Raw genomic sequence first — 17,040 nt, 5'->3', positions numbered from 1 at the left:
AAAAATAGAGAGAGAGAGAGAGAGAGAGAGAGAGAGCAGCAACGTATGAACTAGATCGCTTATAAAAAAATAGAAAAAAAAAGAGTGATGAAACTAGAAGGCAGATGCTTATTGGCCTTGATATGGCACATGTAGTTAAGGTTGCAACATAAACCCTTCTGCTGTTGTGAAAAATGCACAAAAAGTGCTTTTCAATTCTCTCTTAAGGCTTTATATAAACTCGGAAAAAAGAACTGCTTGGTTTGGCCACAGGCCACAAGAACTTGCTTACATTTACTTAAAATACTCTTAAAAACTGGACTGACACGGAGGGCTGAGGGGCACTCTCTCATTTCAGACCGAGTCATTTCTGATTTATGAGCTGAATCTTCTTGCACCACACCTTGCTTGTACTGCTAGGATCTTGGTAGTCCCTGGGCATGGATCATTGCCAAAGTTCTCCTTCAACGTTGGAATAACACATGACGTCTTCCCCAAGCAGGCCTGATCAAATTACATGGACAATGTATTAGTTGCAGAACATATGCTTGCAAAGATCACTGATTCAGTTTTGTAGATTCACGTGCTGATGAAGATGGATAGTTTTATGCTAGAAAAGAGCCAAAATGAGTTTGACTGTGAGTAGGGGAAATTATGCAAGGAATAATCAGTGCCTGATAAGTTCTCCTTTCTGCATGGTAGTCTGAGATCATATAAATTGAATGTGACCAAGCTCCATGATGTCCAACATGCCTCTAGTGAAGAGGAACCATACAGTTGCATAAACATGGTCATGTTGGCCGCGCTTAGAAATGCATTTTTGGTTTTAAGCGTGAGTATTCGACTTACCTTTTCAACCACCGACTTTGCTGAGGGAGAATCACAATTGCCCATGGTGAAGTTGCCACAGATTCCTAGAGGATTTCCAAAACTTATAAACTCTATAGTGTGGATGACTTTGTGGATGTCGCATTTCAAGTGAAGCTTGGGCTTCAGGTCCTCGGCCACTATGGCCCGGACCTCTGATTCCTTCCTTTCCCAAGATTTGACAGTCGGCGGATGGCCTTCTGAAACATACCCACAGATGATATCTCTGGCAGCCGTCTGTACAGTTATTCTATATGGATCACCTCCTGTTTCCTCAAATATCACGATAAGGTTCCCGCTTGGTTTCAGGAATGATCTAGGAATGTGATATCTGAAGGATAGAAATACTGTTAGTGCACAATTGTCTCAGTGCCAAAACAAAGACACTTCAAATATATATATATATATATATATATATATATATATATATATATATATATATATATATATATATATATATATATATATACAAAGAGAGAGAGAGCAATTTTCTCTCTTTAGACAGTTAAAAAAATAGTTGCAGGTATTTGCTTCATCTAATCTTACACATGCACTCTATGCAGTTTAAAACTGAGTATAAGATCTGCATTAGATGATGTAATTTCCATGTTCAGATGATATTTGGTGCCTATGCATGTTTCATAGCCATAAACTAATTATAGGTTGATAACATAAATGGTTTTGGACAGTCAGGTGAAGTCCATGGAAAGGAAGGCATATGAATAGTCATGCCCATGTTAGTGATAAACATGGACTAACTCACGATAAACTCACAGACCACTGCTCCAGTCTTTATATACCACACAAACTCGAACACCATGACTTCATGACTTTGACTAGGTGTAGCATAAGAAAAGACATCCATTTCAAAAACAATGACCAAGTGCACCATGCACAAATCTTATGATGATTAGTAGGAGGAAAAATTTTGGTTTTTTGAAGCCAAATGAAGCCATGTTGCATGTTCCGTGTATGTCTGCAATTTGCCATTAATTAACACTTACGAGAACTGAGAAGGCTGGCCCAGAGGAGTGAGGTAAGAAACCCAATAACGACCAATGCTTTCACCATTGATCCAAACTTGTCCTTTTGCCATGGTTGAGAGATCCAAAACAACAGGATCATTTCCACCAGGTGCATCGAAGTATTTCTGAAGAATATAATTGTTAGTGAGGGACGCCCTTGTTTGAATAGCTGTGTCATATGTTTAAAGCTGGGCATCTTTGAAATTCCATGTTGAACTGAATGAAAATGAAGAAGCTGACCAACATTAGTACCTTGTACCATGTGATTGGCTGATTAACAGAACCCTTAGCATCTGACCACTGGACCTTTTCAGATCCCTTTTCGGTATATATCTTAAGATCTTCTCCTTTTATTCCAACCTGTATGCACAACTTTTAAGCTGTTTACCCATTGATGACAAATACTTAAAGTTACTGCGATTTTTTTTTTCAAAGACTAGAAGAAAGCATGGGTTTACGCCCTCAATAATCACCTGATAGCCCCAAACAATCTGAGAAAGATCCTGGATTCCACTGTTCAGACCTTGGACTGTTACAAGATTTAGACCAGCAACTCTATGCTCCAAGTATGCACCATTGTCCTTCACAATTGTAGAAAATATATCATCACATAAGAAGTGATAAAACCTGTAGTCCAAGAATTCAATTCACTAGTGGAAGTAGATTCTAAACATTCACATGCATTCTTGATCTGGACAATTAAAAAGCACATAGGGCATGGCAAACCAACTTGGTCTGATGGAGTCCAGCTGTTTAGAATTTCTGTGCCTTGGCAACTTGAGAGTGCTTTCCATTAAAATAGACACACCAAGTTGCCAAAGTTGATGATAGATCACAAGATTTCGTAATGAGCTAAGCTCACCCTCATCAAACTCTAGGCCTATTCATGTCTGGGGTAACACAGCAACTAGTAACACAATCGACTTTTTTGAAAGAAGGTACTTACTGGTAATCCAACTGTCATGCTGAGTATGGATATCTTGTTCCTTCCATTCTGTATAGGTGCAGCTTTAGCAAAAGAGAAGGTTTTATCCACATTTGAACCATGACCACTTCCTGAAGTCCAAACCAAATTTAGCATAATCTGAATTTGGAGAGATATTTACATGCCTCTTTCAAAGATTTTATGTTATGAGCTTATCTGAAGTCCTCTTTGTTGAAACAGTTACGTACTGGATGAAAAGATTTGGAAAATAATGGATAGAAGACACTCTTCCATTGAAACAGGCAGAGGTAGTACCTATGTACTTATCATTGATAAATGCGTGCAATGCATGACCAAGAGAGGCAATCTGGAGGACAGGCCGGATGTCACCCCTTGTAGGCAAATCATTAAAACCTACATCAAAACTGAAACACTCAAATATTAGTAGGCATAGAATGCATGGCCAAGATTTTGTGCAATATAGTCAAAATCCTATTTTCTCATCTAGACCATTGGAATCTCAAGTTCGGTCCAGCACTGAAATGTTTATCCTCTGGATCTTTATAGCAGTAGTGCGTTAACACATCTGCTATTGTGCATGAGCCATGACACACAAATGAACTTTTATCTTCTACCATTTTTGCTAATGCGATCAACATCTGCAATGAATTGAGTAGCTCGTCTTACATCTGCTTGAGCCAGGTTTAGTCACTGATGAAGCCAAGGGCATGTTTGTATGCCACTCAGGACCAACCTGGGAAAAGTTGATGTAAGCTGCTGAATCCTACACTGCTTTGGACATAAGAGACCTTACGTAGCAGCTTTTACGAATAACTGTTTCTGCTTCTCTGTGAGCAATCTATCTTTAAATGTTAAGCAATAAATTTTGGGCGCTTTTTGTATCAGTCACCTCATATGGAAGCAAACTCGCACTTTTAGTGTGAAAGAGGTGTTTTTGCCCTGGTTTCAATGGTGCTGCTCTACAGATAACAGATCACATAATTCTCAACAAAATAATTCAAACTTTCTTACTCATGGTGCTCCCTGCTGATCAGAATTTTTCTCTTTCAATTTAGTTTTCTATTACAAGTGCAACTCAGAGAGACACCACAATTCCAATGAAATGAATTACTTGACTAATAAAAAGCTCCCAAATAAAGTTTAGGTGCAAACTGTCAGAGGTGATCCAAGTAATTCAAATGCGGGAGAAGGATGAAAATTCACTTACTATGCTGTGTGCCACAGGTAATCTGTTGTATCCTTTGTCATGTTCGTTTGTTCCAATAACTTATTTGATCTTATGCTAACTTCATCTACTTTTGGGATTTCCTCTTTGAACATCTCCCAATTTTTATCCTTATTTGCCTCCTGTGATACTTGGTATATCCTTGAATTGTGCTGAGCATTCACCTGTCAGAATTTAGTGGACATTTAATTTAACCATCCTTCATGGTCAGTTTGCAAGCAGGAACATTTTTGGATCACAACCATAATGCAATTGATGGGGACCATTCAACAAACAAACACTGAAAGATCATTATATATATAGATATAAGTACAACAGACTCCAACCCCCCACTTCTGAATTAGTAGTCAAAGGGAGGCTTTCAATTCTGTGCAGGACTACTAATGCAGTAGGCCAGAATAGCGTGTTCTCAGAGGAGGTTGAAATATTATGGCATCACTCAATAAACAAACACATCTAACGGCATATTTTAGGAGATATTCGTGCTCATAATCATGCTTCATCAGTGAGAGCTTACCTTTGCAGTATTGAAGATAACAGTCCTACAATCTGCAAGAATACTGATTGAATGCGGTGGCAGGTAATACATGTGATTCCTGAAATTAATGGTTGCTGGCTCTCTTGTACGGTTGTTTGTTAGAAAGGCAGAACACACGTTACTGCCTGTCACTTCATAAACGCGTATCTGAATGAGCAAGAAATGTCTTTCAGCATCTCATGTTTAAAACTAGTATGCATTTATATTTCATAGATGGTACTTATTTGATAATGCACTGTCATGCATCTCTACCAGTCGACTTTGTCTAATGTGTGCTACTCAAGCTCATAACCTGAGGCAGGTTTCACAGTTTCAGCGCTAAATGTCAGTATGGCTAGCTTGACACATTTAGGAGGAACTTAGACTAAGAGTCAATTAAAGGTGCCTCGAAATCTGTGTTGAGGCTTGAACTGAGGCATGCACCAAAAAATGCTTTAGATTTTGGTTTCAAGCATAGTCACCGATATCGTTCAAGGTAATTTCTCGGTGAGGGTTTTTCTCGGAGATATTTTGAAAAGTAACTATTCTCAAAAAAATCTTGAAAGCTTTAAAAATTGAAAAAAATAATAGTGAATAATAAAAAAGACAAGAATAGTTGGTTTTGTAGTGTTTTTCTTAAAAAATATAAAGAAACAACTAGAAAAGCTTAAAAGAAACAAAAAAGATAAGATATATAAAAAAATATGTTTTTGAATATCTCAGGAATATCTTGGGAAAATCTCAAGAATATATCATATGATATTTTCGATTCTGGCAATATTTTGAAAATATGGACAATATCTAGAAAAAATATTGGCTGAACTTGAAATACCGAAAACATCATGGTATTTTCAAAATATTGGCGATATCACCGACACTTTCAAGTCACGAAATGGGTTAAAACACTTTGCATCCAACGATCTAGACTTCTGGTTAGACTATTTTTTATTCAATTGGTGGGCCTGAACAAAGGTTTCGCCTGCTGCACTGCATGGAGCTAGGTCTGTGTGGGACCAGGTCGGTTGGGTACTTGATTAGTTTCTCTGCTGCAAGACTATGCAAGGAATGCAGTCCAACTGACACCTGTTGTGCCATTATTCATTTGCAATGGACATGTATGTAATGAATGGTTATCTCGAGTAGCTTACTTCAAGTTCATCGCCCATAGAAATAGTGGAAGGATTTCCCCAAAGTAGAGCCTTCCTGCAGAGTCTCAAAGCAGAATGAAGGTCCCTTAGGTGACCCCACTTTGGTCCCTTGATCAGACCTACGCACACATAGGAGAGAATTAATAAAAATATTATATGCAACAATTATTCACCGAGGATTGTGAATCGTATGCACCACGCAAGTACTTTATGGAAACATGCAAATGTCATAAATGTTGAGATCGGGCTGAGAACAGAAAGTTTTAATGTAATGCCCTTTTAACCAATGGCACTCTTATTTCTTGAAAGAGAATAAATTACCTGCATAAACAATTGTTGGAATCAAAATCACATTTCCACTTTCTGAGTACCATTTTTTCATGTTTTTCTTGGAACTATTACAGCCCTTTAAGAGAGAGAGAGAGAGAGAGAGTTCTGGATCTAACCATATTCATCTAGGGGTGCCTCATCATAGTAACGTGTGGTAACAAATGTGGAAGCTGTCCTCCCAAAGTTTGTCCCACCATGATACTGTCAAAAAGCCCAATGTTTCAATGCAAACTTTCACAAAATAAAAAAGAAAAAAAGGAGAAATTTAACATAGCAGCTAACGGACGCAACAACTTTGTGTTATTACCATGTAATAATTAACATGGGTTCCATTCTTGGAGAAGAAGCGAGCGACAGAGAATGCAAGATCTTCAGCTGATCTTTGTGATGGAGGGTCACCAAAAACTCGGTACCTTCATTTGCCAACCATTGCGTCCACGTCAGTTATACTGAAAAAGATGATTTACCAACTTGTCCTTATGTTTTATTTGTATGTTGTCTATATAATCTACCAAGAAGGTATGTCTTATTGTTTATTTTATCAGTAAGTTGAGATACAACATGCAATTAAAAAATGAGAGGGAGAGAGTTTTTCTTTTTTAACAATGATACCACATTTTAGTGTGTTTGAATCATAACGTTATGTTAAAACCAATCTCCAAGTGTAACACATAACGAGAATTCCGACATTTCTTTTAGTAGAAATATCAGATTGCATAAACTTGGCCATATCTCCAATAGTGCTAATAGAAATACCGGAGTAAACTGAATATGGCTGCATTCTCATGTGATTTGCCAGAATATATAATCTCTATACAGTTATAGCAATGTTAGATGTACATATCCGTTGGCATCATTTCTTATGTATGTCAAAAAGTAAAGAGGTGCATACTGAGCAGTCCAATTCTCTGTCCACAAAGCCGGTTTGTTTGGTGCGTTTGGGCCAGCAAAGGTATCCCCACAATTCCTCCCATTGCATGTGTTAATCTGAAAGAAAAAGGAAAAACTTTTAAGTTTGCCTGGAGTTGTGCATTGCATTACATCTAGGACCTACCGTATCCATCATCATCTCCACCACCAACCAACTGCAAAATTAAGTGGTGGTGCTTTTGTGCCCCTAGGTTAATATGCAAACCAACAAGAGTAATTTACTCACAACTGGATCAGGGGCATCACGCTCTTTGCACATAAGCCAGGGCACTCCAGTGTTGAGGCCAACGGCCATTTCCCCTGCCCATTGTACGTAGTCGATGCCTTTTTGGCGATATGCCAACTTTACACTGTCGTATTCATTCTCAATCTACAATCAATCAATTTGCATTTTAGACGAAACCCACATAATTATTTGGTTGTTTAAAAAGATAAAAGCACGAGAAAGACTGACTAACCTGGGACATAATTATAGGCCCTCCTTGAGAAGCATACAATTTCTCTTGCTTCATCATCTTCACAATCATCTTTGCAAACCTTTCCATGTGAGACTACAACCACGAAATTTCTTATGAGCCATCTCATGCCTTAACACACACACACACAAGCAATAAAACAAAAAAAACTAAAACAGAGTTGCCCTGTCACCTTGAATGGCTTGTTGTCGGAACGGAAAATGATGTCGTCCACCTCTCTCAGCCAATATGGGAACCCTCTAATACATATCCAAACAATCAATATGTCAACCAAAGTTAGGAATAGACCACAAAAATGTTTCAATATACGTGTGTCCGGATTGGGGTTAAGATCTGACTAATTGGGTGTTCGGAATAGAATTCGAATTTGCATGGTGAGAAAATCATACCAAATCCGATTTTTTACACGCAACAGGAATCGGATATTAGTCGAATCCAACTGTCAGATTATCAAAACCATAGGATATGGTTTTGCCTTACCAAATCCGATAAATAGAGTTGGATTTGGTTGGATATGGGATAAAATCCCATCCATTGACATCCTTTATGTATATGGCAGTGCAGAACTAGGTAGATCATCGCCCGTCACAACTAGCTGCAGTGCAGCATCACCAACCTTTAGCTACCTCGATGACATCACTAAATTCTCTCAAACAACAGGACACTAAATTGGGCAAAAGTTCGTAAGTTACCCATAATTCCATTCTGCCTCGATGAAGGGCCCAAGTCTGAGACAGACATACAATCCTTGCGCATGGATTGTCTTGATGAACTTGACCAGATCATACCTCCCCTCGAAGTTGAACTGCAATGCTCAGTGACAATTCTTAGTAACATATTCTATCTACATCTGCGCCTTTTCTTCAAAAAGAAAAAAATTATCATCCCCTTACCTGTCCTTGAACTGGCTCATGAATATTCCAAAACACATAGGTTTGAATCACATTCAGTCCCCCGTGTTTGGCTTTCGCAATCAGACCAGGCCACATCTATCACAGTTGCCAATGTCAAATTAACTTGCTCTCGATGATGGAAAAGTTGGTAGATAAACAAGAATTTACCAAGGCAAAACTAAACGCCAATCTATAAGCCACATTTTTAAAGTTGTGGCCTAGTAACCTAAACTTTTTTTTTAAGCAATGAGAAGTGAATTATATAAATAAAGAAGGCTTAGTAGCCTAAGTGAAAACAGCTACGGTTTAGCTATCAATGTAAGCCAAGTGGTCGACATTGATGAGATGAGAGCAGACTTTCATGGTTTCATATAACTCGTTGTCACTCTCCTGTAAAAGCATTTCCTTCCCACGCAAAACGTCCCTTTGGAAGTTGGAACCCACAGCTCGCTTGTTGGCGTGCCTTTGACCCACAAGGTGCATAAGGTTGTGTAATAAATGAAAAGATACATCTTTATATTTCACCTCTTTGTGTTCCTGTTGTTTCACTACATGTTTTGTGGCCATCACTCTACTCCTCAACGAGAATAAACTTGGCCTATCTCGAAAGTCTTAATGCAAATTTGCAAACCTATCTTTTGCACCACTACAAGATATATATATATATATAAAAAGAGAGAGAGAGAGAGAGAGAGAGAGAGAGAGAGAGAGAGAGAGTACATCAGGAGTGCTTCGGGGATAATGGATGGATCCCGAGAAGAGAAGCTCGCGCTTGCCATTAACGATGAGTGACCTGCCATCATACGCAACTCCTTGCTCGTCTCCCTCCACTATTGTGGACGCACACAACAGCGCCAAGCACAGGATGAGCTTGACATCGATCAAGCCCTTTGACATCCCTAACTTACTTCTTTCGGTCTTTGGTTTCTCTCACTCTTCCTTCTTCTCTTACTTGCTCTTCAGATCAGATAGGAGGGGGGCCCTCATAAGTGGAAGGGGAAGCCGGGTGCAGAGGCGAGTCCGTTGGAAAGCGGTAATTGATGAGCTAAAATAGATAGAGGAAGTGCGAGTAAAACGGGACTTCGGTGCCATCACTACCATGGGGAGCCATGCAATCCTGATGTATTGGTTACGTGTCATTCGTTACACGAGCTTGTTTTGTGTTGCTTCAAGCCATATGATCAACCGACTAATGAGCATTACCTTTTGTAGTAATTAGTTGACCTTATGTTGCGACAGGATCGCACGAATTCTTGGTTTTCCTAATAAATGAACAAACCACGCTTGTTTTCATTTTAGCCAATAAAAGATCAAACCCTATTTTTATGGATCCCCACTAATGGAAAAAGCAACAACCAATGTGGCATGGTGATGTGTCTCACCTTTTTCCCAAGGCCCACCTATTTTCAATGAAATTCTTCCTCCACTCGAGGGAGAGGGGTGGGGAAGCCCTTTCCCAAGAAAAGGGCACACATCAGTTGTTTTTTTAGGGTGCATTTGTTTCATCAATTTTGGTGAGAAAATGTTTCATTTTGATATGAAAATGGTTTCTTTTCTCAACATGAAAGAAACATGACATTTTTTGTGAGAAATTATCTGCATATATTTGAAAAACATGATCCAAAAGTCAGTTTCTACTTATCTTAAGGGTCAGATGTAAAAAAAACTGAAAAACTAAAAATATTATATCTGTTCACTTGAGGGATCCTTACCAACAAGAGTAGCAAATATTACCCCATATTTGAGATGCCTATGTCTTATTTAATAAAAAACAATTTTAAATTATGTTACTTTGACATTAGATAAGTTCATTGTTGTCCCAATGAGATTCGTGAGGAAAATTTACCAAACTTTGATTTATTTAGAAATAACTGGTCAGCTAATTAGAAAATTGAAAAATAACAAAAACTGCAAATATTAAGATAATGTCTTATCAAAGTTGTCATCCTCTCGCTGCTTTAATTCCTCTCATCTATTTATAAATGAGAAACCCTAATGGTTATAGAACAAGTGAACTGAATAGCAATGGATGGATCTTGTATATCGATTGCACAATTTATTTGGATCACATAAGAACATGGCCTAGGTTCATAGGCCTGCATACAATACACTATTATTGGCTCAATCCTGTATCCACCACTAGGGGTGGCAAAATCTGACATGACCCGCCAACCCGCCTCTTAGCCGGGTTCGGGTTTGGCTTAAATGGGTTCGTGTCGTAAACGGGTCGACCCGCCTAACCCGTTTATTAAATGGGTCGGGTTCGTGTTAGGGGTATGCCAACCCACCAACCCAGCTGACCTGTTTAATAAACGGGTTAGGCGGGCTGGTCAACCCGTTTACAAGAACCCATCAACCCACAACCCGTTTATATTATATATATATATATATATATATATATATATAAGTTTATAACCCTGATAGGGATATGATCAGAACTTTTGAAAAAGATGAGGGGGCACTATCATATTTTCACATGTAAAAGGCTAAAAGCATACAAAAGGAGCACGCTTTCTTGAAAAAAAATCAGAAGCTTCTCGGTGAATCTTCTTTTGTGCTTTTTTTTCAGTCGGTGAGAAACCGCCGATCGGTGTCAGTTCGTTTGTCGAAAAAAGGAAGGTCGACGATGGTGCCCTGTTACCGAAGGGGTGTAAGAGCCGCTAGAGGTCGCCGGAGCGACCTCACTCGTTGTTGCAGCGGTGGAAGATCGAAAGAAGAAAAGGTCCTCAGATCTTCGGGCAATGAGGGGTTTTGAGCAAGCAGCCATGCAGCTTGCCGATTGGGTCGTCGAAAATGCAGAAATAATGGCGACGAAAAAAATACAGGTAATCCCCTCCCTCTTTTTTTTGTTTTGTTATTTTCAGAGTTGCCGAATGCCGGCGATCTTTCACAAAAAAATTCCCAGAAGGGAGGTGGTCGGTTATAGGCCACCCCCTAAGAAAAAATTCTTTGTTAATCCGAGAAAGAAAAAGCTTTTTTTTTCTGTTTTTTTTTTTTTTTTGCCTTTTTTTTTTTGTTGCCTTATGGTGTCTGATGCAGGCCCCCATTCGGGGTTTGTGTTCTTCTTCTGCCTCTTCCTTTTTTTTCTTATTTCTTTTTAACAACAGGGGTCGCCTGGTTTAGTGACCCACTGTATTTTTTTATTATTTTTTTTAATATTTATCGAGGTCGCCTGATGCCGACAACTTTCTTTTAAAAGAAATAGATGAGAGAGATGACGTCAGTTATTGGTGACTCAACCCGCAACCCGTTTAATAAATGGGTCAAGCCACAACCTGCAACCCATGTAATCGGGTCGTGTCGACCCAACCCGTTTATTAAACAGGTTCACCGTGTCAGGTCGGGTTACCCGTTTAATAAATGGGTCGTGTTCGTGTTGAGGTGTGCTGACCCGCCAACCCGCCGTCGACCCACCCAACCCGACCCGATTGCCACCCCTATCCACCACTGAGTTTACATAAAATTAGAATCACCATTCTTATTTAGATTCATATTACAACCTTGAATCTTCGGAAAATGATTGTACTATATGACATAAATGACGTATTTCCTTAAATGTCTTAATTATAATTTTCAAAATCTGCTTAATGTCCAAATTGATAAGTTTTGTACTGTAAAAGAATCTTTTTATCCTTCACACAAGCAAATTTTCCCCATATATGTGAACTTCCTCCCAAGTATCCAAATATGTAAAAATTCTCACATAAATTTGTGAATGTCCTTCTGCCTACGCCCCTTATGCGATTTTATTAAAAAAGAGTATGCACCTTTTGGGGACATTCACAACCATGAGTTGGGAAGGACCCCAAAATTTGCATACTTTTTTTAATTAAATACTTTCACATTTGTGAATGTCTTGACCTTCGTACGTGAATGTCCTCACACATTTGTAAATGTCCTCCTGCATGAACTCCATATGCGATTTTAGTAAAAGGAGTTCGCACATTTTAGAGACCTTTGTAACTCATGGTTGCAAATGTCATATTGTATTTGCAAATGTCATGACATGTCAGGCAAAGGGCCTTGTGCCTGGTATATGGAAAAGTCATGCTAAAAGTAACAAACCTTTAGTGCTTCAAAAGCATCACTAAATCCTTTAGTGTCACTTCAAAAGTTCTGCTAAAGACTATAATGATGCTTTAAAAGCATTGTTAAAGGTCCTTTACCTTTTAAAATGTGTGAGTCCACTGACATCTAGCCAAGTGAGTGGTATGTAGTTACCACTCACTCACTATATATATATATATATATATATATATATATATATATATATATATATATATATATATATATATATATATATATATATATATATATATATATATTAAAAACGATCATACTTTTTGGTTGAGAATGTCCCTAAAATTAATATGCAAACTTCCTTTGTGAATGTCCTCACCTTCGTACAAAAAAATGGCACAGGTAGAAGGATGTTCACAAATACAATACGACATTCACATATTTGAGAGCAAATTGCATATTTAGGAAAAAAAATGCATATTTGAATATTGTAAGGAAGTTCATATATATGAAAGAAATTTGTTTGTGCGAAAGGTAAAAAGGTCCTTTTACAGTTGAAAATTTACGAATTTGAACATCATGGAAATTTTAAAAATTTTAGGGCATTTAAAAAACACATCAGTTTTTGTCATACAATACGATAATTTTTTGTTGAATCTTTAGATCATGATTTTGGTTGTTCTAGACCTTCCCTACCTCAATAATACACTAAAATTTCAAAATATAATATATTCAGCATTTATGCACAAACGACTTCACCACCGTAGTGGTTTCCCATGTGACAAGCAGGGTCTTGTGTCAAGCTAAAGGCCCAAGGATGGAGTTCTGCTGGCACATGGGGGTTGTCGTTGTTGGTTGGGGCATGTGGCACATGGGTCATTTTCAACCTAGAGTTTACCTCATAAGGAGGTGGGCACATAGGGCTTGTTTGATGCCTTGTCCAAGATTGGACAAAATGAATGAACATAACAGACATAACACATATTCTTTCTATTATGTAACAATTGTACTAAAGCCAACTTTTGTTTCAATTTTATAAGAAGTGCCCTTTATGTCCAACATTAGTTCTATGCACGAATAATGGGTTGAATAACTTCATTTTGGATCGTGCAACTCAATCTGCCCAACTATATGAGTATTTTAACATGTTTATTATGGATTTTAGCCTTGGATATGAATCTTAGATTGGATTTAAAAACTAAAAAAATATTTAAAATTTAAGTAATTTGAGAAAAAATAAGAATTGATATTTTTATATACAAATGCTTTAATCAATGTCATATTACATCTAATTTTGAAAGTTTATCATAAAAATATCAAACCCTAAAATCAAATTAACTTTACAAATCAAATTATCAAACCCTATTAAATCATAAAACCTTAAAATACAGAAAAATAAATCATAAATAAACCAAAAAACCCTAAACTATAAGAAAAACAAACCATGTCAGTTAATAAAAAAAGCCCTAATCAAAGAAAAAATATCCCTAATCAAATACTAGAAAAGTTCTAATCAAATTAACTATAAAACGCCTTAATTAAAAAAATTGATTCAAAACCCTAATCATAAAAAATAAATAAAAACTCTAATAAAATATAAGAAAACCCTAATCAAATTAACTATAAAAAGGCTTAATTTAAAAATTTTTATTCAAAGCCCTAATTATAGAAAATCAAATAAAAAATCTTAATCAAATTAACTACAAAAAGCCTTAATTTAATAAATTTGATTCAAAGCCCTAATCAATGAAAATGAAAAGAACTCTAATCAATGAAAATCAAAGAAAAAGCTTCTAATCAATAGAAATAAAATAAAAAAATCCTAATTAATGAAAAAATGAATAAAGCTCTCAAAAGAAGAAGAACGAGTTAAAACAAAAAAAAATGAAGAATGAAGAATAATAAAGAAACATGAAGAACAACGAAAAAAGGGGAGAGATAGAGAGAGAGAGGAACAAAGAAAGTGAATAAAGAAGAAAACAAGAAGATAGAGAATCTAACGAAGAAAATGAGAAGAAAGAAGAAAAGGGGGACTAAACACCACCCTTGCCGCCGGCCACACCACCAACGCTAGTGACCCCTGGTGCCGCCTCACTCCTCACCGTCTGGCTTCATTATAGAGAGAGAGAGAGAGAGAGAGAGAGAGAGAGAGAGAGAGAGAGAGAAGATTACAATATTCTTTTTTGAATAGGTGCCTAATTGGAATGGACACATGCCGCTCAGCAAACAATTATGATTAAAAAAGTTTTTAGCAGCTCTTTGAAGCATCATTAAAAGTCTGAGCAAAAAATCAGTTTTTAGTGGCGCTTCAGAAGTACCACTAAAAACTGATTTACACTGTCTGGGCAGAAAATTACCTTTTAGTGGCGTATCAAAAGCGCCCTAAAGTCTAATTCGGGTAGGCATCTATGTCGTTAGGCACCTACCCTTTTAAAGGTATATTTCATCTCTTTCTTTTGGTTAATTTTTTGAAACAGTGTCAAATTTTGCTTGAAATTCTCTGTCAGAACCACCTTTTTCTGAAATTCCTAATATAATCTTAGTTTTTTCTGATAATGGTAAAGTAAGCACCTTGAGTTAACCTCTCTACACAAACATTGGAAAATGTTTTAAATAATTTTAAAATTCTTATTTCAACCTTCTTCATTAAAAAGACATGATTTCCCTTGCATCCCTCCACTTTTAAAGGTCAAGAATAACTAAAACATATCCCAATTCCAACCTTTGCTCAAAATATATTTTTCCTCGTATTTTCAGTTTTGGATAGCATATATCTGATGAATTTAGGTCACGTTCAGGATAAAATGTAGTTAACTGAAGTATTTAAAAAATATTAACTCAAGTGAACTAGCTGAAAATAACGTAGAAAGGTATATTTATAGTGTTTTAAAATATTTAATTAAGGTTTGCCAAATGAAGGTGAAGATAGGTTAAAACAGGGTTCTTATTTGAATTTTGATTATTGTGCATTGTAAGAAACACCTCAGACTGAATAAAAAAATTAAAAAAGAAAAAAAAGGTACATGACATGAAGTTCTATCACATGGCACACTTTGAGGCACCCGACGGACCTCCATCTTTGGCTGATAGTCAGTTGGGGCCCAAAAGCCAAAAGAAGGCAGCCAGCTGCAGAGCCATGCGATGGCATCTGATCCCACCCTGTGGCCACCACATATCTATCACAGGAAAATAAAATAATGAAAAGAATAAAGGAGCCCTATATGCTTAGGTTCATATTTTTGAAAATTATATTAAAACTTTACTCGCGAACTGTCCAATGGAGAACCGATACGAGTGAGTCAAGAAATCCATGAGTTATCATGTATCATATTTAAAACTCCAAACGTAGACTTGAGGATACGGGATTTCAATTTTTTTTTTCAAAAAACAAGACATATAAGGGTAAAAAAAGTTTTTATTTTTTTATCAATAAAAAATATTTTTGATATTGTAATATTTAAAACCATTTTATTAAATTGTATTTAAATAATAAAAAAATAAATTATTGTCCCTATAGACCGGTGTTTGAATCAGCATATTGTCACGTGTCACCAGCGAGACACTGACAAAAAATGGCATGTTCCCATGACATAGTAGCACCAATCACGGTTCTATAATAATGAAAAGTTGAAATAGTGTATGGAATTCGTTTGCAGATACCAGTTAATGCCAAGCATGCATTGAATCATAGAATTAACTTCAAGTCATTAACTTGGAATGCTCTTTTTAAAAAAATATATATTTGTCATAATTGATTGTTTGTACAACTACAGGATCTTATGCTGCAAGTCATTTGACTCAATCTAATAACCACATAGATGTGATGTGTTTAATAATGAACATGGTGGATTTATGAAAATTGACCCTTGAAAAATGCCAAGAATACATGAAAGAATATATATATATATATATAAATTGTAATAAATAACATGAAATAATTTGTTGGCTCGTCTTGTTCACTCAACCCACTTGAGCTTGGCTCGACTAAACACAAGCACACGTTAAACCGAGCCCGAATATGCCTTGTTCAGTTTGTTTTTCTCGTTTGGCACCCCACTCGCATGGCGAGATTAGATTTACCCAAAAAAAGTTAAAGAAAGATTAAATTATATATATATATATATATATATATAAATTTTAAGTGCAGTATATATAAATTGTAATAAATAACATGAAATATTGTATTCGCTCATCTTGTTCAGGCACAAGACGAACTTGAGCTTGGCTCGACTAAACACGAGCACAAGTTAGAGTCACTGGCTCGGTTTATTGGAAAATGAACCGAGCCCGAATATGCCTTGTTCAGTTTGTTTCTCTCGTTTGGCACCCCACTCACGTCGATGAGATTATAGGGGAAGCAGATCAGGTCATGCTGAACATGAGCGGTTTTGCTCATGCCGACATCGTGGCCATCCGATTTGCATTTTAAAAAGCTCAAAAGTCAACAAAACCACGTGGCATTCATCCAAAATGCAAACAGACGGCCACGATGTCAGCATTAGAAAAACGCTCATGTTCAGCATTACCTGATCTGATTTCGATTATAAGTGGGAGACAAGCCACGCTTATCCTTTGGAAAATATGAGAGATCCCTTTTAAAATATTAGAGACAAGAGTACGGAAAATCAAAAAATCCCTGAAGGCGCCCAAAAAGTGGCACCACCGAGGGAAAGATTAAAAGAAG

At 36.9% G+C, this 17,040-nt stretch overlaps 1 protein-coding gene across 1 annotated transcript; it reads right to left on the bottom strand.

Moving 5' to 3' along the window:
* Positions 1-354: 354 nt before the first annotated feature.
* On the bottom strand, positions 355-9,188 carry LOC149835678 (beta-galactosidase 11-like). The gene is made up of 19 exons (XM_090009632.1): positions 9,057-9,188; positions 8,337-8,432; positions 8,136-8,248; positions 7,616-7,682; positions 7,426-7,518; positions 7,194-7,337; positions 6,930-7,024; positions 6,345-6,450; positions 6,154-6,238; positions 5,708-5,826; positions 4,560-4,727; positions 4,025-4,206; positions 3,112-3,221; positions 2,818-2,927; positions 2,345-2,452; positions 2,124-2,231; positions 1,851-1,996; positions 829-1,177; positions 355-483 (listed from the first exon to the last, which is right to left on the bottom strand). The coding sequence occupies exons 2-19, from the start codon at positions 8,430-8,432 to the stop codon at positions 355-357; spliced, it is 2,328 nt and encodes a 775-aa protein (XP_089865758.1). The 5' UTR covers positions 9,057-9,188.
* Between the last annotated feature and the right edge of the window lie 7,852 nt (positions 9,189-17,040).

The sequence above is a fragment of the Nuphar pumila genome, chromosome 6 (genome assembly GCF_984573655.1).
Source record: "Nuphar pumila chromosome 6, dmNupPumi1.hap1.1, whole genome shotgun sequence".
NCBI classification, from domain to species: domain Eukaryota; kingdom Viridiplantae; phylum Streptophyta; class Magnoliopsida; order Nymphaeales; family Nymphaeaceae; genus Nuphar; species Nuphar pumila.
Note: the sequence above shows the minus strand (reverse complement) of the source record. Positions and strands in the feature narration are given on the sequence as shown.

Coding starts and splice junctions, on each gene's coding strand:
- LOC149835678 (XM_090009632.1), bottom strand. CDS start 8,432: ATGTGGCCTGGTCTGATTGCGAAAGCCAAACACGGGGGACTGAATGTG. Junction 7,683..8,135: donor GAGGCAGAATGGAATTATGG/GTAACTTACGAA, acceptor GATATGTATTAG/AGGGTTCCCATATTGGCTGA. Junction 7,025..7,193: donor GTGATGCCCCTGATCCAGTT/GTGAGTAAATTA, acceptor TTTTTCTTTCAG/ATTAACACATGCAATGGGAG.